The sequence below is a fragment of the Nerophis ophidion genome, linkage group LG27 (assembly GCF_033978795.1).
Source record: "Nerophis ophidion isolate RoL-2023_Sa linkage group LG27, RoL_Noph_v1.0, whole genome shotgun sequence".
NCBI classification, from domain to species: Eukaryota; Metazoa; Chordata; class Actinopteri; order Syngnathiformes; family Syngnathidae; genus Nerophis; species Nerophis ophidion.
In genome coordinates, this window is record NC_084637.1 from 5,532,288 (window position 1) to 5,560,276 (window position 27,989).

The 27,989-nt window shown below is 40.9% G+C and overlaps 1 protein-coding gene across 6 annotated transcripts in view; it reads left to right on the plus strand.

Moving 5' to 3' along the window:
* Nucleotides 1–27,989, plus strand: part of LOC133544182 (poly(rC)-binding protein 3-like) — a 47,034-nt gene that overhangs the window by 18,447 nt on the left and 598 nt on the right. For 2 of the 6 annotated variants that reach the window (XM_061889292.1, XM_061889291.1), the window contains exons 2-12: nt 6,283–6,444; nt 6,535–6,558; nt 6,625–6,657; nt 6,722–6,838; nt 13,479–13,610; nt 13,702–13,830; nt 16,443–16,586; nt 22,601–22,642; nt 24,015–24,093; nt 24,483–24,538; nt 24,682–24,851. In XM_061889292.1, the coding sequence (XP_061745276.1) occupies nt 6,370–6,444; nt 6,535–6,558; nt 6,625–6,657; nt 6,722–6,838; nt 13,479–13,610; nt 13,702–13,830; nt 16,443–16,586; nt 22,601–22,642; nt 24,015–24,093; nt 24,483–24,538; nt 24,682–24,851 (1,001 nt within the window). In that variant the 5' untranslated portion in view covers nt 6,283–6,369. Of the gene's footprint in view, nt 1–6,282; nt 6,445–6,534; nt 6,559–6,624; nt 6,658–6,721; nt 6,839–13,478; nt 13,611–13,701; nt 13,831–16,442; nt 16,587–22,600; nt 22,643–22,764; nt 23,814–24,014; nt 24,094–24,482; nt 24,539–24,681; nt 24,852–27,989 lie in introns of those variants that run through there. The other 4 variants (XM_061889293.1, XM_061889294.1, XM_061889295.1 and 1 more) reach the window with 4 other exon arrangements.

Here is a 27,989-nt window from a genome sequence, read left to right on the forward strand (position 1 = left end):
AAGTAGTAAAACCTTAAAGTCACATGGAAGCCAGTGCCTTTTACACACATGTAAGAGGGATGTGTGCTATGGCTATGAGTTGTTGTTTTTTTCCCTTGGCGTCAGTCTGCACCCCCACTCCAGGGCCCAGGCTAAGACCGATTTCTTTATTTTATTTTAATCTTCTATTTTTTTCTCCCATCCCCCCCCCTTGTTTACGTGTATCTCATCTTTTTTGTAAGGGGCGCTGGAAGCCGGCAGACCCGTCAGCGATCCTGTTCTGTCTCCCTGTAATGTTTGTCTGATCTTGAATGGGATTGTGCTGAAAATTGTAATTTTCCTGAAGGAACTCTCCTGACGGAATGAATAAAGTACTATCTAATCTAATCTAGTGGCTTTCAGTAGGCCTTTAAATGTACAATAAAATAAAATAAAAATCCATACATTTTGTTCTAGTTTGAAAATGACAAAACATCAAAATTTTTCCATATGCGGCCCTCAGTGGAAAAAGTTTGGACACCCCTGCCGTACTCGGACAGCTCTTTAACCTTCGTCTTGTGTTAGGGTCGGCACCGACCCGTTTTAGTTTTTAAATGCATAAAAACACCACATACATTTATTTTTTTGCATCAAAGCTTTTTGACTTTGTCAGGAACCTCTTTGTCAACAAAATAAAACATTTTAATTTTTTTCACTAAATTATAAAATGCTATGGTAGAAATTATGCCCTTGGTGTTGTTAGGGTCGGTTTCGACCCGGTTATAAAAATAAGATGATAAAGCAATGATAAGAGCCAAAACTGAACACACTGACAGCCAGCTCCTCTCCCAATCATGTGAGCTTTAGTGGATTCTCATTTTACCTTGTTATCCTGGACAAAAACAAACAAAAGACGGACACTAAAAGTGTCACTTTTTGCCACTCTGATTTTGTTTTTTTATTAGTTGTGGAACTAGTAATCTATTTCTCTTGATTTCATTTGCTTGATTGGTTGTTGTTTGTTTGATGTTGGATTTCCGTTGCTGAAAAAAATACTTTTTAGCCTTTTTCTTGAAGTAAATATATATGGGTCGAAATTGACCCGTAACACCATAGATGTTACTATAGTTAAAATTCTTAAAATGAAAAAATAAATATTTATTTAAGAGATGTGTTCTAATACCCCTTAGTAATAGTTAGGTAACACAACAACCTTTTTTTATGTATATGATTCTCTTGAGGTTCGTTTTACCATTTTTAAAAATTGAAATGGAGGGGTATACTGACAAAAAAAGGCCCAATGGCCCAAACCAAAAATATTAAAACCAATATTTTCAAGGATAAGGAAGCCTAACGAGGTAACCAAGAGATGAGAAACAAATTGGATGATAGATCATTGTTTTTAGTGTATTTTACAGCTGATTTAAGACATGGGTCAAAACCGACCTGTTAACATAAGAGATGGTAACAGAAAGCTAACACAAGAGGAAGATTAAACACCAAGTCCGAAGCAAACTTTGAATGAGAGTGCTTTATTTATTTATTTTTTTTATGCAGCACTTATGTTCTCTGCCCTCCCCAGAGAGGAGCTGCACCACTGGATGGAGTCTTAAACCCAGATTAAGGTTTTTTATGTAATCTGCTCCCCTCTGGGAGATTGGAGAGACAGCTGGCCACAGAATCCCCGCCTCTCGGATCTTCCCCGGCCTCCAAACAGGCATGAAGCTTAGGGGAGGCAGGATTTCTCCATGCAGTTGTGTAACTCTCACAAGGTGGCTCAGGTTTGGCCAGCACTTCATTAAATTGTTAGTCGTTCAGCGTCGAGCTTTTTTTTGCTTTAGCGCCGCTAACAGCTGTCTTATTTGTGCCTTTAATGAGGGAACATCTTGATTTCTTGCAATTAAAAAGGCCCTGCCAGGACCGGACCATAATTGCACTGCTGCTAATTAGCAGCTGGAAAGGGGAGACACATGCAGCTGCAAAAATCAGGCGTGGCAGGTGAGGATGAAGAATAACACAACGTGCGTTTGAGGCTGCAGCCTCGCCGCTGATTGGCAGATAAAGGCGTTGTCAAGGTTGGCCGCTTCAGGAGTTTGATGCATCATGTGTCAGTGAAACATGTTTCCTGCAATAAACTGCAGAGAAAATTGCGCTAATGCACATTTAATCCAGGGGAAAAATGATTTGTATAGCACATTTAAATAACATAAATGTTTCCAAAGTGCTGCACAACAATATTAAAAACAATATTCAAATATCCTTAGCTCCACTAATGACTGAATAAAAAATAAAACCGATAAAAATTAAAATGAATGAAAAAATAAATATGATCAAGAACGATTTTAAAGGGTAAAATCAATTAAAACAATAAATAAAAATAAAAATTTTAAAAAATTATATATATATACATATATACACACATATACACATATATATTTTTTTTAAATTTCTATTTATTGTTTTAATTGGTTCTACCCTTTAAAATCGTTCTTGATCATATTTATTTATTTATTTATTTTTGTTTTATTGGTTTTATTTTTTTATTCAGTCATTGCGATGAAAAAAAAAGTACATATATATATATATATATATATATTTATTTTTTTATTTTTTTTATTTATTTATTATATATGCGATGAGATAGCGACTTGTCCAGGGTGTATGCAGCCTTCCGCCCAATTGTAGCTGAGATAGGCACCAGCGCCCCCTGTGACCCCAAAGGCAATAAGCGGTAATAATGGATGGATGGATATATATTTTTTTCTTTTTTATTAATTTGTGATTTCAATTTATTGTTTTAATTGTTTTTTTATTTTTATTTATTTTTATTGGTTTTATTTTTTATTCAGTCATTGCAATGAAAAAAATAAATAAAACATATATACATATATATATATATATTTTTTTTTTAATGTGCTTATTTTATTTTTATTTTTTTCTACGATGAGATAGCGACTTGTCCAGGGTGTACGACGCCTTCCGCCCGATTGTAGCTGAGATAGGCACCAGCGCCCCCCGCGACCCCAAAGAGAATAAACTGTAGAAAATGGATGGATGGCTGGATGGATGGATGGATGGATTTTTTTTTCATTTGATTTCTATTCATTGTTTTAATTTTACCCTTTAAAATCGTTCTTAATCATATTTATTTTTGTATTTGTATTTTTTTATTTTTTAATCAGTCATTGGTGGAGCTAATATATATATATATATATATATATATATATATATATATATATATATATATATATATCACATATTTATATTATAATAATATATTTAGATCATTATACATGAGCACTAACTGCAGCTGCAACACAAACAATTCTCAGTGCATGACATGAAAGCTCTGCGGCGCCCTCTAGTGTTTGCTATTGTCATTACACCTCATTACATCAGTTGCAGCCAGCAGGGAGATTGGAGCTTCTCTTGACAAGAATGAGATGATAGCAAATATGCTTTGGACGTTTCATGTTGCTGGAAAAGTCGTTGCTGTATTAAAGTATGTCTAAATAATATTTTTTTATTATTATTATTCTTACTACATTTTGTTGATCCTGATTACAAACATTTATATATATATATATATATATATATATATATATATATATATATATATATATATATATATATAAATATAAAACACCTTAAAACATATTATTAATAAGCAATTGTATTCCATACACTTGGTTGAGACAAGTAAACTTGCAAATGTGTGAAAAAAAATTAATAAAACGTAAAAAATAAAAAAAATAAAAAAAATCCATTAGCCTCTATGCTTTTTGTGTCCAGTAGCTCTTTTTAATTGAGTTTGGAAATAATACAACAAAATATGAATCAGTATCCTTTGCATTAGACATTTTTCAGAGTTGCAATTTTTTGGGAAAAACACATGCAAAACACAAATGTCCACTACAGAGGACGCTGGCTACCTCACACCTGCTTCAGATATAGTCATCTGAAGCAGGGGTGTTCAAACTTTTTCCTCTGGGGGCCCCACACTGAAAAATCAAAGCATGCGGGGGTCATTCCTATATTTTTCAATTAGATTATACAAACAGATTTGTTTTTTATCCTTAGTGCTTCCCTCAAGTTTGGGACCCAAAAGGGCCTCAGTCATAAAAATGTTAAAAATAAGTCACATACTAATTTAAAACATTTTTTTATTCAATGCTGAAATCTCTAGATCAATTTTAGATCTGTATGACGTCATTTATCTTATTTGAATGCAATATTTTCCGATTAAATTGTTCCAAAGTGGACTATTTGATGCAAATAAATAGGAGCCATGATTGATTTTAATTCAATATTATTTTTTGAATAATGGCATTAAAAAAAAAAAAGAAAAACCAAACTAAAGTTACTGGGGATCCAACAGTGCTCCACTCATAAAAGTGGAGTCTCAACATCAATTTCTGGTGTATCTGTCGATTATAAGTTTTCTATATCATACTTTTTTTTTGGGGTTTGACTAAGTTCCGGCGAGGATCTTTGGGTCCACTGGTTTAAATACATCTCGTCCTCATCAGTCCCAGGTGCGTTGATTGCTGATCGCCCACAGCCTTGCCGGCATGTGGGTGTGATGCGGCCATCGTGGGTTCGAGCCCATGCCGTGACTCCTGCTTTGTGTAATTGGACCCATAAATAGGTCAATAATCCATCAAATTGATTTTGATTCGTTATTAATTTTTGAAAGAAAAAAACAGCTACATTTTATCAGTTTGCTCTTTTATTCTACTTGTTTTTTTGTTTAGTTTTTATTGCATTTTTAGAATGTGCCACAGGCCATTAAAAAAAGTATCAGCGGGGCACACTAAACAATATGAATACCATACAGTTATATACACACAAGTTTATCAGAATACATTATATGTATATTGTAGTTCCATTCAAAAAGTGTTATATTCTATTGGTTCATACACAGAGTGATTTGATTTAATTTTGTAATAATTTGGATAATTGCAGCTTAGAGCTAATAAAAAAACAGAAAAATTCAGTACCTCATAAAAAGTGAAAAATGGTGAAAGAGTCAGATATTGTAAATTACTCATTCGCAGGTCTTATATGCAAACTGTCTTGTCTTTGAGATCATGTTCTGTTTAGTTATGTTCTGTTTTGTTTTTGACTCCATTAGTTCCTGTTTTTGCGCACCCTGGTTTGTTTCAGTTTCCATGACAACCATTAGTTTCCCCTGGCTCATTTGTTTGGACTCACGCACCTGTCAATAATCCTGGCACTATTTAAGCCTGTAGCTGCCAGGCAGTCAGCCTGACCACATAACCCTCTACACACCCAAATGATTGCTCACTTCTTGCCATAGATTCATGCTTTTCACGTGTTTTCGTTTTTGTTGTCCATAGTTCTGCCATTGTGCGAGTTTTTGTTTTCACAGCCAAGTTTTGAACCTCTGCTGAGAGCACCTTCTGTTTGTTACTTTTTTTTTTTAGTTAATAACAAAAGATGTCATTACCATACTTGCCAACCTGGAGACCTCCGATTTCGCGCGGTCCGGGGTGGGGCGGAGGGCGGGGCGTGGTTAAGAGTCAAGTATTTCATATATATATATATATATATATATATATGAATTCTAGCTATATATATACAGTACACTGTATATATATATATACATACATATATATTTATTTTATTATATATATATATATAAATATAAGAAATACTTGAATTTCAGGGTTCATTTATTTACACATATACACACACATAACACTCATTTACTAATTGTTGAGTTAAGGGTTGAATTGTCCATCCTTGTTCTATTCTCTGTCACTGTTTTTCGAACCATATGCATGCACAGTAGATGGCAGTATTATCCTGTTTAAGAGTGTCACAACATTGCTGTTTACGGCAGACGAACTGCTTTACGGTAGACGAAAACGTGACTGCTGTTGTTGTGTGTTGTTACCGCGCTGGGAGGACGTTAATGAAACTGCCTAACAATAAACCCACATAAGAAACCAAGAATTCGCCCTCGATCATTCTACAGTCAGAACGTCATTGGGCAGGCACGCCGTTTATATTTTGGGAAAGCGGGCGTGAAAACAGGCTCTCCTCTCTCAGGTCCACATGGAGCTGGAGGGGGCGTGGCCTCCAGCTCCGCCTGAATTTCGGGAGATTTTTGGGAGAAAATTTGTCCCGGGAGTTTTTCAGGAGAGGTGCTGAATTTCGTGAGTCTCCCCGGAAAATCCGGGAGGGTTGGCAAGTATGGTCATTACCTTCACGCCAAGTCCGGTCCAGTGGATTTGCACCACGGGAAAACAAACCACACCATAGTCCAAGTCATGACACAAACCAACGTTTGTCTGGCAGGTGACTGTCTGCAGCGTCACTCTCACGCTCACGCTGGCCCTCGGACTCCTCTCGGACGTGACCACGGCCCTTCCTCTCGCAGCCGACATGGAGCCCATCAAGGTCCAATCAGAAGGTGGACTGAATGTGACCCTCACCATCCGGCTGCTGATGCACGGCAAGGTGGGACCCAGAGACAATTATTCCACTTTTTTTTTTAACAAATCAACCACTAGTTAACCTTTTTTTTGCGTTTTTTTTGTGCGTCTGCAGGAGGTCGGGAGCATCATAGGAAAGGTACTGTCAATCACTCGAATACGCAATTTGTTGACATGTTGAGAAGTAACACATCAATCCTTTCAGAAAGGGGAGACGGTAAAGAAAATGCGTGAAGACGTAAGTAGAAGTTGTTCTTTTTTTTTTTTTTTCGGGCCATAGCTGAGTCTGTGCTCCCCTGCAGAGTGGCGCCCGTATCAACATCTCAGAGGGCAACTGCCCCGAGCGGATAGTCACCATCACGGGGCCGACGGACGCCATCTTCAAGGCCTTCGCCATGATAGCCTACAAGTTTGAGGAGGTACGCGCTTTATTGTCACATGACCGTGTGTTACACCAAATTAGGGGTTGTAGGGTATATTAGTATAGTACCGCGATACTAATGAATCATGTTCGGTACTATACCGCCTCGGAAAAGTACCGGCCCGCCCCTGCCGGAGCATGTTCGGCAGTGCACACATACAGAGTACTTAAAAGCAGACTCAGTGTGTAGACAGAAAAGGTAGAACAGACGCATTTTGGCTTAAAAACTAATGATAAAAGTAAAGTTAAAACACTGAAACAACTTCTAAATCACTAATCTTCGCCTCCGTGGTGACAAATAAAGTATGTTTCTTACAAGTATCGTTATCACTGCAGGACGAGGAATAGCTATACATGCTTCACTGCACACCGTAGCTCACCGGTGTCGAAATGTAAACAAACGCCATCGGTGGAGCTACACCTAACATTCACTGTAATGATACCAAGTACAGGAGCGTATCTAGTCGATTCTACTATGATAAACTCGATATTTTTGGCATCACAACATCTTGTTTTGTTTTAAAAATATATATATTATGTTTATGTGGAGCTACACTTAACATTCACTGTAATGATGCCAAGTACAGGAGTATATCTAGTCGATACTACTATGATAAACTCGATATTTTTGGCATCACATCTTCTTTTGTTTAAAAAAAAAAATACTATGTTTATATGGAGCTACACCTAAAATTCACTGTAATGATAGCCAGTACAAGAGTGTATCTAGTCGATACTACTATGATAAACTCGATATTTTTGGCATCACAACATCTTGTATTGTTTTAAATATATATATATTATGTTTATGTGGAGCTACACCTAACATTCACTGTAATGATACAAAGTACAGGAGTGTATCTAGTCGATAATACTATGATAAACTCGATATATTTGGCATCACAACATCTTCTTTTGTTTTTTTTAAATATATATATTATGTTTATGTGGAGCTACACCTAACATTCACGGTAATGATGCCAAGTACAGGAGTGCATCTAGTCGATACTACTAAGATAAACTCTATATTTTTGGCATCACAACATCTTCTTTTGTTTTAAAAAAATACATATATATATATATATTTTTACGTGGAGCTCCACCTAACATTCACTGTAATGACACCAAGTACAGGAGTGTATCATGTCGATTTCACTATGATAAGTTCGATATTTTTGGCATCACATTTTTTGTTTGAAAAAAATATATATACCATGTTTATGTGGAGCTGCACCTAACATTCTGTCATGATCCCCGGCTCGGATCATGTCATATTCTGGTTTTGTTCTGTTTGTATATCACATCCTGTTTGGTTTTTATCTTCCTTAGTTCCTGGTGGCACTTCCTGTTTGTTTTTGTTGCCATAGCCACGCATTAGTGTCACCTGCATCTTGTTTTTCACACGCACCTGCTCTGTGATTATCTCCTTTATTTAAGCCTGCCCTTTTTGTTCATTTGGTCTCGCAGTCTAGTTTGCTGTGCTATGCAACAGGTGATGTCGCTATCCCCAATTGTGGTAAAAGACTTTTTGTATTCATTAGCTTCCACGCTATTCCTCTGTTTGTTTCCCTAGCTTACATGCTAGCGCCTTTAGTTCCTTCTAGCGCCCATGCTAGTTTTGTTTGTTTTGTCTCTAGTGCCTTTGTGCAAGTTTTTTTGTTCCTAATCTGTTTTGTTAGTATTAATAAATCATCCTTTCTTACCTTCACGCTGTGTCCGAATCCGACTGCTTCATGAGAGAACGCACCCGCATCACCACAATGCCAGCGAACCTTCACAGTAGACTGCGAGACCGAATGAACAAAAAGGGCAGGCTTAAATAAAGGAAATAATCACAGAGCAGGTGCATGTGAAAAACCAGATACAGGTGACACTAATGCGTGACTATGGCAACGAAAACAAACAGGAAGTGCCACCAGGAACTAAGGAAGACAAAAACCAAACAGGATGTGACATACAAACAGAACAAAACCAGAATATGCCATGGTCCGAGGCGCGGATCATGACACTTTCACTGTAATGATACTAAGTACAGGAGTGTATCTAGTCGATACTGCTATGATAAACTCCATATTTTTGGCATCACATCTTCTTTTGTTTTAAAAAATATTTTTTATGTTTATGTGGAGGTCCACTTAACATTCACTGTTATGATACCAAGTACAGGAGTGTATCTCGTCGATACTACTATGATAAACTCGATATTTTTGGCATCACAACATCTTTTGTTTAAAAAAGAAATATATTATGTTTATGTGGAGCTACACCCAACATTCACTGTAATGATACCAAGTACAGAAGTGTATCCAGTCAATACTACGATGATAAACTTGATATTTTTGGCATCACAACATCTTTTTTTGTTTAAAAAAAAAAAAATTATGTTTATGTGGAGCTACACCTAACATTCACTGTAATGATACCAAGTACAGACGTGTCTCCAGTCAATACTACTATAATAAACTCGATATTTTTGGCATCACAACATCGTCTTTCGTTTAGAAAATATATATATATATTATGTTTATGTGGAGCTACACCTAACATTCACTGTAATGATACCAAGTACAGAAGTGTATCTAGTCGATACTACTATGATAAACTCGTTATTTCTGGCATCACATCTTCTTTTGTTTTAGAAAAAAAAATATTATGTTTATGTGGAGCTATACCTAACATTCACTGTAATGATACCAAGTACAGGAGAGTGTCTAGTCGATACTACTATGATAAACTCGATATTTTTGGCATCACATCTTCTTTTGTTTTAGAAAAAATTATATTATGTTTATGTGGAGCTACACCTAACATTCACTGTAATGATACCAAGTACAGGAGTGTATCCAGTCAATACTACTATGATAAACTCGATATTTTTGGCATCACAACATTTTCTTTTGTTTAAAAAAATATATATATTATGTTTATAGGGAGCTACACCTAACATTCACTGTAATGATACCAAGTACAGGAGTGTATCTAGTCGATACTACTATGATAAACTCGATATTTCTGGCATCACATCTTCTTTTGTTCAAGAAAAAAATTATATTATGTTTATGTGGAGCTACACCTAACATTCACTGTAATGATTCCAAGTACAGGAGCGTATCTAGTCGATACTACTATGATTACGTTGATATTTTTTGGCATTACAACATCCCTGGACACATGAGGACTTTGAATATGACCAATGTATGATCCTGTAACTACTTGGTATCGGATTGATATCCAAATTTCTGGTATCATCCAAAACTAATGTAAAGTATCAAACAGCAGAATAATAAGTGATTATTACATTTAACAGAAGTGTAGATAGAACATGTTAAAAATAAAGCAGGCAGATATTCACAGTAAATGAACAAGTAGATTGATCATTTGTTTTTTCTACCTCTTGTCCTAAATAATATTGACAAAATAATCGGTAGATAAATAACACAATATGTTACTGCATATGTCAGCAGACTGAATTATGGGCCTGTTTGTTTATTTTTTTTGCATTCCAACATGTAAAAATCGGCTCGTTCTAGGTAGCTAGCAATGCAGCTAATGTGAGCTATAAATCCTACTTCTAAATCACTTTAAATATAGTTTAAAAAACTATCAACAATACTTCATTTACGTGTCGTAACCTGTATAATAACCAAATTGTTGCAATATTTTTACTGTAAGAGAAAACACTGTGGACCTCTCTTTCGGCGTGCTTTGGTATTAGCCGTAAAAGCTAACTCCGGCAAGAGATAAGCTAGCTTCTACGTCAGCATGAAACATGTTTGAGTATGTGATGCCCAACACTGCGATACAACACCAATCTGTACTGACTGATCAACAAGAACAATCATATTACAGTATCTATAAAGTATTAGATCACATTTCATGTTTTGAGGAACTGGTGCAAGTTGTCCCAGAGTCTGGGAGCTATAGCTTGGAATGCCAGGTTTCCACGAGTTTTTTGAATCTTTAGAAGAGCCTGCCCTGAAGACCGGAGGCTGTACTGAGGGGCCACACCATGCAATGCACTGAATGTCAGGACAAATATTTTAAACTTAATGCGGAATTTAACTGGAAGCCAATGAAGACTGGGTCAATTGGGGGGTGACATGGACTGTTCTGGGTGCACCGGTCAAGAGTCTGGCAGCCGCATTTTGTACAGTCTGAAGTCTCTTTAGCGAGGCACTGGTGCAAACTGTCCCAGAGTCTGGGAGCTATAGCCTGGAATGCCGGGTCTCCACGAGTTTCTGGGATCTTCAGAAGACCCTGCCCTGAAGACCGGAGGCTGCACCCTGAGGAGTAGGGGCATAGCAAGTCAGTGATGTACTGAGGGGCCCCACCATGCAATGCTCTGAATGTCAGGACAAATATTTTAAACTTAATGCGGAATTTAACCGGAAGTCAATGAAGACTGGATCAAATGAGGGGTGATATGGACTGTTCTGGGTGCACCGGTCAAGAGTCTGGCAGCCACATTTTGTACAGTCTGAAGTCTCTTTAGCGAGGCACTGGTGCAAGTTGTTCCAGAGTCTGGGAGCTATAGCCTGGAATGCCGGGTCTCCACGAGTTTCTGGAATCTTCAGAAGACCCTGGCCTGAAGACCGGAGGCTGTACTGAGGGGCCCCACCATGCAATGCACTGAATGTCAGGACAAATATTTCAAACTTAGTGCGGAATTTAACTGGAAGCCAATGGAGACTGGGTCAATTGGGGGGGGTGATATGGACTGTTCTGGGTGCACCGGTCAAGAGTCTGGCAGCCGCATTTTGTACAGTCTGAAGTCTCTTTAGCGAGGCAATGGTGCAAGTTGTCCCAGAGTCTGGGAGCCATAGCCTGGAATGCCGGGTCTCCACGAGTTTCTGGAATCTTCAGAAGACCCTGGCCTGAAGACCAGAGGCTGTACTGAGGGGCCCCACCATGCAATGCACTGAATGTCAGGACAAATATTTTAAACTGAATGCTGAATTTAACTGGAGCCAATGAAGACTGGATCAAATGGGGATGATATGGACTGTTCTGGGTGCACCGGTCAAGAGTCTGGCAGCCGCATTTTGTACAGTCTGAAGTTTCTTTAGCGAGGCAATGGTGCAAGTTGTTCCAGAGTCTGGGAGCTATAGCCTGGAATGCCAGGTCTCCACAAGTTTTTGGAATCTTCAGAAGACCCTGGCCTGAAGACCGGAGGCTGTACTGAGGGGCCCCACCATGCAATGCACTGAATGTCAGGACAAATATTTTAAACTGAATGCGGAATTTAACTGGAACCAATGAAGGCTGGATCAAATGGGGATGATATGGACTGTTCTGGGTGCACCGGTCAAGAGTCTGGCAGCCGCGTTTTGTACAGTCTGAAGTCTCTTTAGCCAGGCACTGGTGCAAGTTGTCCCAGAGTATGGGAGCTATAGCCTGGAATGCCAGGTCTCCACAAGTTTTTGGGATCTTTAGAAGACCCTACCCTGAAGACCGGAGGCTGCACCCTGAGGAGTAGGGGCATAGAAAGTCAGTGATGTACTGAGGGGCCCCACCATGCAATTCACTGAATGTCAGGAGAAATATTTTAAACTGAATGCGGAATTTAACTGGAACCAATGAAGACTGGATCAAATGGGGGGTGATATGGACTGTTCTGGGTGCACCGGTCAAGAGTCTGGCAGCCGCATTTTGTACAGTCTGAAGTCTCTTTAGCGAGGCACTGGTGCAAGTTTTCCCAGAGTCTGGGAGCTATAGGCTGGAATGCCATGTCTCCACAAGTTTTTGGGATCTTTAGAAGACCCTACCCTGAAGACCGGAGGCTGCACCCTGAGGAGTAGGGGCATAGCAAGTCAGTGATGTACTGAGGGGCCCCACCATGCAATTCACTGAATGTCAGGACAAATATTTTAAACTTAATGCGGAATTTAACTGGAAGCCAATGAAGACTGGGTCAATTGAGGGGTGATATGGACTGTTCTGGGTGCACCAGTCAAGAGTCTGGCAGCCGCATTTTGTACAGTCTGAAGTCTCTTTAGCGAGGCACTGGTGCAAGTTGTTCCAGAGTCTGGGAGCTATAGCCTGGAATGCCGGGTCTCCACGAGTTTCTGGGATCTTCAGAAGACCCTGGCCTGAAGACCGGAGGCTGTACTGAGGGGCCCCACCATGCAATGCACTGAATGTCAGGACAAATATTTTAAACTTAGTGCGGAATTTAACTGGAAGCCAATGAAGACTGGGTCAATTGGGGGGTGATATGGACTGTTCTGGGTGCACCGGTCAAGAGTCTGGCAGCCGCATTTTGTACAGTCTGAAGACTTGACTTGCTGAAAGGATTGAAGAGAGAATTGCAGTCGTCATTACGAGACGAAATGAACGGGTGAATGATCATTTCGAGATCCAACACATTTCTCACTTCAGAATCGGAATAATGCCTGCACACACTAATTCGTCTGAATGTGTTTACACGTACGATGAAGCACCTGGTCCATGGTCCTTTATCACCCTTTCTCCTTATGTCTCTGGACCAAGTGGAAGTGCAAGCTTATGTCAGCCAATCCAAGAGATCTCGACTTAATTGCAATCCCCTGTGCTGTTTGGTTTGATACATTTTTTGATCTTTTCCAGATACCAAATACTTTTTTCTGCTTGAAATAACAGCAAAAACTGTCTTTCCGTAGGATATCATCAACTCTATGAGCAACAGTCCTGCCACCAGCAAACCCCCCGTGACCCTGCGCCTCGTGGTCCCGGCCAGCCAGTGCGGCTCGCTCATTGGCAAAGGGGGCTCCAAAATCAAAGAGATGAGAGAGGTAGAAGAAGTCTTCTTTGAAGCTAAAATACATGCTGCCGTCCGAGTGAGTAAACCACAAACACCTTCCCACTCGTCCGTCCTTCTGCCAGTCCACAGGGGCTCAGGTCCAGGTGGCAGGCGACATGCTCCCCAACTCCACCGAGAGGGCCGTGACCATCTCTGGGGCACCTGAAGCCATCATCCAGTGTGTCAAACAAATATGTGTGGTGATGCTGGAGGTATGGTAGCCTCCATATCTTCATGTGGAAGAATCACAATCTAGTCAGTGCGGTGTTGGATTTGATTGACAGGTGGTGACATGTCTGCAACCTTAAGATTGACTACACACAATTAGTCTTTGAGTACAAAAGTGATTCGCTCATGAAAGTGTCATAAGTCAGCAATATTTTTTTGTATTATTACTTTTAATGCTTGAAATCGTTTATCAACTTCAGACCTATCTATTGATATGACATTTTGTTTATTATTTTTAATTGATTTTTTCATGTTTTATGGCCTTTTTTGTAAACAATTTCTTACATACCTTGTTTTGTACAGCAGACAAGTAGAAAAAAATTTGTATTTGTTCAATTCCTACTGAGCTAGAATGAGAGAAAGCAGGCTGGACTTGGTTGAGTTTCAGTCTTTTTTATATCTGCCATGTTATATACCTGTATATATATATATATATATATATATATATATATATATATATATATATATATATATCCATCCATTTTCTGCCGCTTATTCCCGTTCGGGGTCGCGGGGGGCGCTGGCGCCTATCTCAGCTACAATCGGGCGGAAGGCGGGGTACACCCTGGACAAGTCGCCACCTCATCGCAGGGCCAACACAGATAGACAGACAACATTCACACTCACATTCACACACTAGGGCCAATTTTAGTGTTGCCAATCAACCTATCCCCAGGTGCATATATATATATATATATATATATATATATATAACTGCCCGAGTTCATTGTTATTGCATTAATTTAATTCTATGGCAGTTTAACTCAAAGCTCTGTGACTTATGCTCATGAATTTTTGACGATCTGGTGGTTAAGGGGCACAATTACACCAAAACAATATTTTCTGGTTTTTCATCGGGCAATAATTACATTAATTTAGTTTTTATGGAAAGAACATAGTAATATACCAGGAATACTGTCACAGCCCGGGCGCATCGGCAAGTCGCGGAAAGGTCGTTCTCCTCATCTCGGATTCCGGCGACGTCAGCCTCCTCGTCTCTGGCGACTTTCGTTCTTGATTATAAAACATAGAGCTCAACCACACCCCCTCGTGGTCTGTGCCGTCTACACTCCCTCCATTAACATAACAAATACAGTCCGTTAAAAAATAGCAGTTATAATGTGAGTCGATGGGGCCTATTCTAACATTACAATCTAAAAAACAACGCAACCATTACCCCTCAAACTGAACAATCATAGCTTAGTCTTTATTTGAAGGGACAATGCACAGAAACATTTAGCTCAAAGACAGATATGTTCTGTACCAGATTAGAGCTAAATAGCTCATTTCCATCTGTAGTCTCTGACTACCTAAATTAAAGGGATACAAAAATCAAGCAATAAAATTATGACAATAAAATCATACCATAGCACGCAATCAAATTAAGAAAAGTCATAAAATGCCCTTTCATGGAGACATACTTAATATAAAATACAACCACACCTCATTTACATCATCACACAAAGACAATACATGCTCTTGTTCACAACTGTCATCATTTGTAAAAACAACCATGAATTTAACAGACACACCTCACAATTTACAACAAAAATGCTGTCATGGATAAATATAATACACATTAAGTTGATCTGCCAATCATAGTGTTGATTGCTCCAAAGCTACATTTTAACTTCAAGTGAAGTGAAGTGAATTATATTTATATAGCGCTTTTTCTCTAGTGACTCAAAGCGCTTTACATAGTGAAACCCAATATCTAAGTTACATTCAAACCAGTGTGGGTGGCACTGGGAGCAGGTGGGTAAAGTGTCTTGCCCAAGGACACAACGGCAGTGACTAGGATGGCACAAGCGGGAATCGAACCTGCAACCCTCAAGTTGCTGGCACGGCCACTCTACCAACCGAGCTAAACCGCCCCTTCAATTGTGAATGAAGAGTAATCTGTTAGACTTTTCAAGTTCATCACGTCACATAACACATGTAATGCCTGTTTTGGACTCTAGGGGTGCACACGGGTTATAAATGGCAGAGATAGAGATCGTATTGGCAGCTCTGTATCGAGAGTTGGTCGCCAACATGGCGCCCTGTAGTCACGCGAGGGACTTTTGACCAATCAGAGAGAGTATGGCCAGGTGATCAAAAGCCATGTGACAACAATGTTGGCGACCAACTCCGGAACCGAGATGACCATACTCTCTCTATCCACGGCTCTGACGAACGGATTGTTATAGCATGGCAGATATTCAGTGATGACCCGCAGGGATCAAACATATTTCAGGTGTTTCTGTTGCTTGCATCGTTAATTTGAACTGTCTGCACTGCCAGTTGTCCATTTGGCCGCCATGACGGCACCAGCCTTGGACGCCAGGACTATTGAGACGCGGCTGTAAGTCTCTAGAGCGCTCAGGTTTGTTTTTCAGTGTGTAGCGTCATCATTACCGAGTTGAAAGTGATGTTCCAGGGGACTGTAAAGTCGAACCGCCAAACCGGACATTCATGTCAGCATGAGCACAGTGAAAAGCACTTTTGTGTCACAGGTCTCCCCTCAGGCACCGTCCCTCTCTGCCTCACTTTATGCGCTCTTTTTTCTAACACTCTCTCCACATCTCACTCCTTCTCCCACCCTTGCTCTCCTCAGTCCCCACCGAAAGGTGCCACCATCCCCTACCGCCCAAAGCCTGCCTCCACCCCTGTCATTTTTTCAGGTGGCCAGGTAAGAGCAGACCCACTGGGGGCGTCCACAGCCAACCTCAGCCTCTTACTGCAGCACCAGCCACTGCCTGTTAGTGTCGCACCAGGTTTTATTCACCCAGCCCACACCCAACCACCACACACACTCCCCGCCGCCCTACCCTCACTCCCCCCACCCGTCCCTTTGACTAGCATGAAACCATTGCCACCGCCCGCTGTGCCCTCACTGCCATCCATCAGCCTGGAACTAGGATGAATGGCATCACTGGAGTCATTAAGGGATGATTTGGCCGCGTCTGCACTGTATTATTTTGGGTTGGACAAATCCATCAAGACTGCCGGGAGACTGTCCGGCTTACCTAATTAATGATGAGGGCCAAAAATAGAATAGAACAATGTCCATGCTGCTCTAAATTTGGTTGAACACTGATATACTCGGTATAATTAATATATATTAATACCCTCTGTATGACTTTACTATGACATACAGTAGAGGAGTGTCCAAACTTTTTTCACCTAGGGTTACTACTGTCATGTAATTAGTTACTATTGTCATGTAATTAGTTACTATTGTCATGTAATTAGTTACTATTGTCATCTAATTAGTTACTATTGTCATCCAATTAGTTACTATTGTCATCCAATTAGTTACTATTGTCATATAATTAGTTACTAAGGTCATCTAATTAGTTACTATTGTCATCTAATTAGTTACTAAGGTCATCTAATTAGTTACTATTGTCATCTAATTAGTTACTATTGTCATATAATTAGTTACTATTGTCATCCAATTAGTTACTATTGTCATCCAATTAGTTACTATTGTCATCTAATTAGTTACTAAGGTCATCTAATTAGTTACTATTGTCATCTAATTAGTTACTATTGTCATCCAATTAGTTACTATTGTCATCCAATTAGTTACTATTGTCATGTAATTAGTTACTATTGTCATCTAATTAGTTACTATTGTCATATAATTAGTTACTAAGGTCATCTAATTAGTTACTATTGTCATCTAATTAGTTACTATTGTCATCCAATTAGTTACTATTGTCATATAATTAGTTACTAAGGTCATCTAATTAGTTACTATTGTCATCTAATTAGTTACTATTGTCATATAATTAGTTACTATTGTCATCTAATTAGTTACTAAGGTCATCTAATTAGTTACTATTGTCATATAATTAGTTACTATTGTCATATAATTAGTTACTTAGGTCATCTAATTAGTTACTATTGTCATCTAATTAGTTACTATTGTCATAAAATTAGTTACTATTGTCATCTAATTAGTTACTAAGGTCATCTAATTAGTTACTATTGTCATCTAATTAGTTACTATTGTCATCTAATTAGTTACTATTGTCATATAATTAGTTACTATTGTCATCTAATTAGTTACTAAGGTCATCTAATTAGTTACTATTGTCATCTAATTAGTTACTATTGTCATCCAATTAGTTACTATTGTCATCCAATTAGTTACTATTGTCATCTAATTAGTTACTATTGTCATATAATTAGTTACTAAGGTCATCTAATTAGTTACTATTGTCATCTAATTAGTTACTATTGTCATCTAATTAGTTACTATTGTCATCCAATTAGTTACTATTGTCATCCAATTAGTTACTATTGTCATCTAATTAATTACTATGATCATCTAATTACAAGAAAGGTTGAAAAACACTGCTCTAGTAGTTCCTTCGGGGTAAATGTATATCCTGATGCCATACATGGTCAAAACTAGGATTGTACGGTATACCGGTACTAGTATAGTACCGCGATACTAATGAATCATAAACAGTACTATACCGCCTCTGAAAAGTACTAGTTCCCTTTTTTTTTACTTTTTATCAACAGGCATCACAGAGCGCCGTTGTCAACGTTGTGACATTGCTGGTTTTCCGAGCAGAGGAGCATGTCCGGCGGCGCGCACACACACAGAGTACTTACAAGCAGACACAGCGTGTAGACAGAAAAGGGAAAATAGACGCATTTTGGCTTAAAAACCAACGATAAAGGTGAAGTTATAACACTAAAACATGGCTAGCTAGCGAGCGGCTAACGTCCCTCCGCGGTCGGCAGTGTTTTAGCTTCTACTAAATCACTAATCCTCGCCTTCATGGTGACAAAAAAAGTAAGTTTATGTGCTTTGTATCACCTGACCGTCAAGAGTAGACTACGGAAAACGGCGAATGTTTTTGGACTGGCAAAGCAGACTGCGTCAGTTATTGTCCGCCATGTATGCATCGGGCTCAACGTCTAGGTCCAGACTATGTAAAGTCACCAAAAAGGAATGGACAATGAAGGTGAAGGTAAAAGAGTGAGGAGTGTCCTGACCAGATATCTAGATTCCTAGATTGATCGTTGCAAAATGTTCTTTACCACACTATTTACTTTCAGGTGTGTCTCAGGTGTGATTCAGTACAATAGAGCCCCACAGCACACTGGATTCCAGTGTATTTAAATACCACAACACTGGATATTGTTCAGATAAGTTACATTGACTTGTGTGGTGTTTGGGTCTATGGGACCCGTTTCCATTTTTTATTTAAAAAAAAATTATACAATTAATTAATTTTACAAACTGAGACTTACTGACTTTGGCTCATTTTCTGTGAAGAACATATATCAGAACACATATTTAATGACCACACACCATACACCCCCCCCTACACATTTCTATTACATATAAGATGTCCGGGTCCACTGGACCCGGGGCTTATAGAAGTGTGGAAATTGATGTTCTGTGTAACACACAAACAAACACACACCCACACACACAGCAGGCCTAGACCAGAGTGTAGGTACACAGAACATCAGAGGGTCAATAAATGTGCGAGAAAATGAGAGCAGACAGTGTTGACAAACAACGTTGCAACCTTGTGTGAGAACCCCAGATGCAAAAACACAAAAGAAGAATCCCTGTGGGATGCAGAAACTGGCGGAGAAATTTTCCGTGCAACGTTCATATTGTTGTTACTCAGCCAGCGTTTGTGGGTCTGATGGACTCGTTGCATTTTGTGGCTTTTCATGCCTCACAATCAAACACTTTTATGTTCAAATACAAAACTGATGTTTACCTTATCCCAATAAATATATTTTTACTGGGATTGGGACACACAGCAGGCCTAGACAGGAGGAGGACAGAGTGTAGGTACACAGAACATCAGAGGGTCAAATGTGCGAGAAAATGAGAGCAGACAGTGTTGACAAACAATGTTGCAACCTTGTGTGGGAACCACAGGTGCAGAAACCCAATAGAAGAATCCCTGTGGGATGCAGAAACCGGCGAAGAAATTGTTGTTACTCAGCCAGCGTTTGTAGGTCTGATGGACCCGTTGCATTTTGTGGCTTTTAATGCCTCACAATCAAACACTTGTATGTTAAAATACTGAACAGATGTTTACCTTATCTCAATAAACATCTGTTTACTGGGATTGGGATACACAGCAGGCCTAAACAGGAGGAGGAGAGAGTGTAGGTACACAGAACATCAGAGGGTCAACAAATGTGCGAGAAAATGAGAGCAGACAGTGTTGACAAACAATGTTGCAACCTTGTGTGAGAACCCCAGATGCAAAAACACAAAAGAAGAATCCCTGTGGGATGCAGAAACTGGCGAATAAATTGTTGTTACTCAGCCAGCGTTTGTAGGTCTGATGGACCCGTTGCATTTTGTGGCTTTTAATGCCTCACAATCAAACACTTTTATGTTAAAATACTGAACAGATGTTTACCTTATCTCAATAAACATCTGTTTACTGGGATTGGGATACACAGCAGGACTAAACAGGAGGAGGAGAGAGTGTAGGTACACAGAACATCAGAGGGTCAATAAATGTGCGAGAAAATGAGAGCAGACAGTGTTGACAAACAATGTTGCAACCTTGTGTGGGAACCCCAGATGCAGAAACACAAAAGAAGAATCCCTGTGGGATGCAGAAACTGGCGAATAAATTGTTGTTACTCGGCCAGCATTTGTAGGTCTGATGGACCCGTTGCATTTTGTGGCTTTTAATGCCTCACAATCAAACACTCTTATGTTAAAATACTGAACAGATGTTTACCTTATCTCGATAAACATCGGTTTACTGGGATTGGGATACACAGCAGGCCTAAACAGAAGGAGGAGAGAGTGTAGGTACACAGAACATCAGAGGGTCAACAAATGTGCGAGAAAATGAGAGCAGACAGTGTTGACAAACAATGTTGCAACCTTGTGTGGGAACCCCAGATGCAAAAACACAAAAGAAGAATCCCTGTGGGATGCAGAAACTGGCGAAGAAATTGTTGTTACTCAGCCAGCGTTTGTAGGTCTGATGGACCCGTTGCATTTTGTGGCTTTTAATGCCTCACAATCAAACACTTTTATGTTAAAATACTGAACAGATGTTTACCTTATCTCAATAAACATCTGTTTACTGGGATTGGGATACACAGCAGGCCTAAACAGGAGGAGGAGGGAGAGTAGGTACACAGAACATCAGAGGGTCAACAAATGTGCGAGAAAATGAGAGCAGACAGTGTTGACAAACAATGTTGCAACCTTGTGTGGGAAGCACAGGTGCAGAAACACAAAAGCAGAATCCCTGTGGGATGCAGAAACTGGCAGAGAAATTGTTTCCGTGCACCGTTCATATTGTTGTTACTCAGCCAGCGTTTGTGGGTCTGATGGACCCATTGCATTTTGTGGCTTTTCATGCCTCACAATCAAACACTTTTATGTTCAAATACTGAACAGATGTTTATTGTTGGTTTCTGTTCAGTATTTGAACATAAAAGTGTTTGATTGTGAGGCATGAAAAGCCATAAAATGCAACGGGTCCACCAGACCCCCAAACGCTGGCTGAGTAACAACAATATGAACATTACGTTTTACCATGAATTGATTAACGTGGACCCCGACTCAAACAAGTCGAAAAACGTATTCGGGTGTTACCATTTAGCGGTCAATTGTACGGAATATAATATAATCTACTAATAAAAGTTTCAACCAATCAATCAATCAATCAATCAAACACAAGGGTTAAGAAGTTCCACACAAAGCTACACCAGAGGTGACTGGGACGTGCGCATTTTTTCGCGCATGCGTACGAGGTCCCCGTGTGTGTGTGTGCGGACACGGATAAGGTTAGGTGGGATTTACCCTGGATAACCTTAGCCGGCTTAGTGTATCTCTTGAAAAGTTTGAAAGGACAGCGTTGTTGACACAGTTTTAGTAAAAACTTACATTTTTGCCACATTTACGAAATCTCAAAAATGTACAGCCCTGCTAAAGAAACAGACATGAGGTTTTATAGATGGTATATTACATCATACAGTATTGGTGAGATCCCTTTTAATGTCGTATACAAATCTAAACCCCAAAACTTTATCTTAATAAACTAGTTCATTCACATCGATGTACGCATGGACAATTGTTACAAAAATAGCACACTGTGACGTCTGTTGGTTTGTTAAAGTTAAAGTTTAAGTACCAATGATAGTCACTCACACACTAGGTGTGCTGAAATGTGTCCTCTGCATTTGACCCATCCCCTTGTTCACCCCCTGGGAGGTGAGGGGAGCAGCGAGAAGCAGCGGTGGCCGCGCCCGGGGATAATTTTTGGTGATTCTACCCCCAATTCCAACCCTTGATGCTGAGTGCCAAGCAGGGAGGAAATGGGTCCCGTTTTTATAGTCTTTGGTATTAACTCGCGACCTACTGATCTCAGGGCGGAAACTCTAGTAGGCACATTTCATACTCATAGCCTCAGATGCTAAAATGAAATTCTGCTGAGTTGTGGAGTCTACAGACTCCACCGCCCACCCATCCATTTGTCCAATTTTACACAACCCCCCGTCAGGGCCACTCCTCCTTCCACCTACTCCCCGTCACAGTAATCCTGTATTGATTTACTTCAACTGGTTCTGATTGATGCCTAGACCAAGGTGACAGCATTTTACAGTAAACTGCATGACTTTCTTGTCAAAGTACAGCTCCAGAAAATATTGAATAGAACAGTTTTTGTAGAGCTGCTGTGCCTTGGGAGTGTTTCTGTGCATCCGATGCGGCGCCTTAACGTCGTAAAAACGAGCTGTTTGTGTTTGCAGGCTTACACCATCCAAGGACAGTACGCCATCCCACATCCAGACGTAAGTGATCGCCAACATCATGACTATCCAAGTATGACTCCAACCAGCCCCTCCACTTCCTCTTATTAATATTAACCGCTAATATTAATACGGCTTTTTTCTTACATCTTCTGACTTTGAAGACTCTTGCCTTCCTGTTGTCTGTTCTTCTGGTAAACCTCTGGGGGTCTTGGCCTGCAGATCCCCAACACAAGTCACCATCTAAGATGTATCTCCTGTTACATGACTTGCTCGGAGAACACACTAAAAGTCAGCACTTAGTGTCAATCTCACAGAGATTCTTGAGCCGTTTTGAGAGCTAATGAGCGAGCCAGTCTCGTGATCGTGGGACGTAGAGGTAGGAACCGCAGATCCCTTCCCCACCAACAACAATGCAAATCAGACTTTGTGGGAGCATATAACGACTAAATTGTACTTATAAAGGCACCTTTCCGGGCAGTCAAGGACACCAGGCAAAATCAAAACAATAAAATAAAGATTCTCTGCAGGAAACCGATGGTTTGTACAGTCCAGGTTGAGAACGAGACTCTGTCCCAGGTGGAGGAGTTTAAGTATCTCGGGGTCTTGTTCACGAGTGAGGGAAAGATGGAGAAGGAAATCAGCCGGGGAATCGAAAAAGCTGGGGCAGTGTTGCAGTCTCTGTTCACCATGAATTGATTAACGTGGACCCCGACTTAAACAAGTTGAAAAACTTATTCGGGTGTTACCATTTAAAGGTCAAACGTACGGAATATATATTGAACTGTGCAATCTACTAATAAATGTTTCAATCAATCAATCAATCAAACTCTCTGTCGCACTGTTGTATCGAAACGAGAGATGAGCCAGAAGGCAAAGGTCTTGGTCTACCGAGCTATCTACATTCTTACTCTCACCTATGGTCATGAAATTTTGGTCATGACCAAAAGAGTAAGATCGAGAATACAAGCGGCTGAAATTACTTTTCTCGGAAGGGTGGCTGGCATATCCCTTAGAGATAGAGTGAGAAGTTCAGTCACCCGAGAGAGACTCGGAGTAGAGACGCTACTCCTTCGCTTGGAAAGGAGCCAGCTTAGGTGGTTCGGGCATCTCGTGCGGATGCCTCACGAGCGCCTCACTAGGGAGGTCCTCGTTACACACCCCACTGGGAGGAGACCACACGGCAGGCCAAGGACCAGATGGGGGGGATTACATCTCCCAAAACCGGCAAGGGAAACTCAGGCCAAGTTCCTAAAGAGCAAATTTGTCCGTCACCTGTTTGTGTTTCCTGGTATCCTGTACGGCTCTTGTAGCCTTTTGAACAGACCTGTGTGTGTGTGTGTGTGTGTGTGTGTGTGTGTGTGTTTTCAATGATGACCTGATAGCTTTGCTGTCCTCCTCCTCCCCCCCTCAGCAGTTGAGCAAGCTCCACCAGTTGGCTATGCAGCAAACCCCCTTTACCCCCCTCGGACAGACCACCCCTGCCTTCCCCGGTACGTACCCACCTACACGATAACCCTCTTTACCGAAGCTCCTTCTCTCGTTTGTACCTGTAGAGGTGAACACATTCTCTTCCTCCTCTCTTTTCTCTTCTCTGCCTCTCGCTGTCCTATCCTCGTCTTCTACTTCTTCTTCTTCTTCTTCTTCTTGTCGTCTTCCTCCTTCTACTCTGCCTTCCACATGGCCTGCTGGTGGTCTGCTCTTGTTGATGTTGAGGTTTCTTCCCTTAGCATCCTTTCTTAAAATGATGCAACCACCTCAAAGACGTCCTGTCCGGAGAGTCGGGTGCTCTGATGGGTGGACGTGGGCGTGTTCACAAATGCAGCGTCGGTCTCTGTTTTATGGCTTCTTCCTCTTCTCTTCTCCCCTGTGTGGTCAACAGCAGGTCTGGATGCCAGTAACCAGGCCAGTACTCATGAACTCACCATTCCCAATGATGTGAGTACACCCACGGCCAAACGACTAGAAAGCTTTACCTCGGCCTCTGTGACACCGCTGAACTCTACCTTTGCACGAAACGTGCCTGGCCAACATGGCCTCACCCTCGCCATCCTAATTCCTGCCCCCCATTCTCTTCCCAGCTAATAGGCTGCATAATTGGACGCCAGGGAACCAAAATCAACGAGATCCGTCAGATGTCTGGGGCACAGATCAAAATTGCTAACGCCATGGAAGGGTCATCGGAACGCCAGATCACCATCACAGGGACCCCCGCCAACATAAGCCTGGCCCAGTACCTCATCAATGCAAGGTCAGTGCTAGCTTTGTGTCCCTTAAAATACAGAGCAACCCGTCTATGTAGACCAGCTAATCAGCTCCGGGTCCACCATGTCCTTCCATCCATCTTCCAACCCTTCCGGGTTGGGTTGCAAGGACAGCAGTCTAAGCAGAGAAGCCCAATCTATCCGCTCTACTTTGTCCAGCTCCTCTCGTAAGATCTCAAGGTCTTCACAGGCTAGCTAGGAGACATAAGCTGCGTTTCCCTTACCTCTAGAAATACGCAAAACCTAAATATCGCGATAAGAAACTGATAATAGAAACACCCATACGTTGAAAAACCTCTCAAATATCGCTAAAACATGTCCACGCTCAAATGAGGTTGTCATGCCTTTGTGATCATGTTTTGTTTAGTTATGTTAGATTACTTCAAGACTCCATCAGTTCCTGTTTTTTCACTGCATTGTTTTGTTTCCATGCCAACCTATTAGTTTTCACCTGTCCCCATGTCACGCACCTGATTCACTTGGACTCATGCACCTGTTGCCAATCACCACGTCACCTTTTAAGCCTGTAGTTGTCAGGCAGTCAGCCTGACGACATCAGCCTCGATCACCCTCTACGCACCCTTGCTCTATGCCGATGATCCAAGCCTATATCTAGTTCAAAGTATGTTTTTTTTTGTTATTCATGCCATAGTGCTAGTTTTTCGTTTTCATGGTCAAGTTTTTATACCGTTTTTTTAAATAAAATTAAAATGTCATTACCTTCCCGTCATGTCCGGTCCAATTGCTTTGCACCACGGGAAAACAAACCGCACCCAAGTCCACGTCATGACAGAGGTGGTTTTTCAGACGTTTCCATATTGAAATGTGTCGCAAAAGCATGGTGGAAAAACTTATTTTCTGAAGACCGAACCGACGGGTTGCCGATGCAGATCAAATAGGGCAGACTTGGGGCGGTATAGCTCGATTGGTAGAGTGGCCGTGCCAGCAACTTGAGGGTTCCAGGTTCAATCCCTGCTTCTGCCACCCTAGTCACTGCCATTGTGTCTTTGGGCAAGACCCTTTACCCACCTGCTCCCAGTGCCACCCACACTGGTTTAAATGTAACTTAGATATTGGGTTTCACTATGTAAGTGCTTTGAGTCACGAAACACAAGTGCTATATAAATATAATCCACTTCACTTCACTTCACAGACTTGGTCTGGCTTTCGATCAGTCAACCGGGGGGGGGAGGGGCATCTCACAAGTCCCTTCCTGGCAATAGTGACTGACCTGCAGGCCCGTAAAGACCACATGCCGAGGGGACCGTTGAATCCAAATTCGTTTGTCAATTCCTCGTTCACAATTCTGTACCAAAAATCCTTTATTCGTGGCCGCTGACACACATAAGACCGTGGCCACTGCCATACATAAGACCGTGGCCTTTGAACGATCACCCGCTACCCTTGTCTTCTATTGGCAACCACTGCAACAGCAGTGGTTGCAAATGTACTTTGTCGAAATCTTGGAAATATTGCCTTAACGATGTCTCCAACGTGTCCCGGGTCTTGTCCGTGGCCTCGTACAAGTTGGACGTCCCCTGCTGGCCCCACTATGGACTGGACTCAATCAATCATTCAAAGTTTATTCGGTTTATTGAGTTTTTTCTTGCGCTGAGCCGAGGATGTCGTTGTGGCTTGTGCAGCCCTTGGAGACACTTATGATTAAAGGCTATATAAATAAACTTTGATTGATTGATGACTGAATACCTCCCCAGGATGGCGTCCAGGGGAATCCAAACCATGTTCTTCTTATTACTGCCTGCACCAAGCCGGATCATATCAGTATCAATTTGTCTGTTTGCAATGAAAACAGATAAGATATTCCCTGGATTTTGCCTAATAATGCTTAGTATATTTTTTCGGCGGGTGAGTACTGACTACACCGACTGGGTGGTGACTGCATTGGGCTCCACAAACAAACTGTCAAGGCGTGGACTACGGTTTGGTTTGTTTTCCCAAGGTGCAAAGAGACTGGATCGGCCACGATGTGAAGGTAACGACATTTTAATCTTAACTCAAAAAAGGAACCAACGAAAGGCGCTCACAGAGGAGGTGAAAAAACTTGGCTATGAGACGAAACAATTACGACAGCATAGACTATGGGCATAAAACAAAACTTGCAAACTATGGCATGAGTAACAAAACTTACAGGGAGCAAGAAAAGAGCATGGATCATCAGCATGGAGCGAGGGTGTGTCGAGGATGATAGAGGGTGATGTCGCCAGGCTGACTGCCTGGCAACTACAGACTTAAATAGGTTTTTTCCCACTCCTGACCATGCCCCCCTTAGGAGCCCAGTCTAGATTGTATTTTTAACTAATTTTCTGGTTGCAAATGTACTTTCTCAAAATCTTGGAAATATTGCTTTAACGATGTCTCCAACGTGTCCCGGGTCTTGTCCGTGGCCTCCTACAAGTTGGACGTCCCCTGCTGGCCCCACTATGGACTGGACTCAATCAATCAATCAAAGTTTGTTCGGTTTATTGAGTTTTTTTCTTTCCCTGATGTAGGGTCTGAGCCGAGGATGTCGTTGTGGCTTGTGCAGCCCTTGGAGACACTTATGATTAAGGGCTATATAAATACACTTTGATTGATTGACTGAATACCTCCCCAGGATGGCGTTCAGGGGATTCGTAGCCATGTTCTTCTTATTACTGCCTGCACCAAGCCGGATTATATCGGTATCAATTTGTCTGTTTGCAATGAAAACAGATAAGATATTCCCTGGATTTTGCCTAATAATGCTTAGTATATTTTTTCGGCGGGTGAGTACTGACTACACCGACTGGGTGGTGACTGCATTGGGCTCCACAAACAAACTGTCAAGGCGTGGACTACGGTTTGTTTTGTTTTCCGAAGGTGCAAAGAGACTGGATCGGCCACGATGTGAAGGTAACGACATTTTAATCTTAACTCAAAAAAGGAACCAAAGAAAGGCGCTCACAGAGGAGGTGAAAAAACTTGGCTATGAGACGAAACGATTACGACAGCATAGACTATGGACATAAAACAAAACTTGCAAACTATGGCATGAATAACAAAACTTACAGGGAACAAGAAAAGAGCATGGATCATCAGCATGGAGCGAGGGTGTGTAGAGGATGATAGAGGGTGCTGTCGCCAGG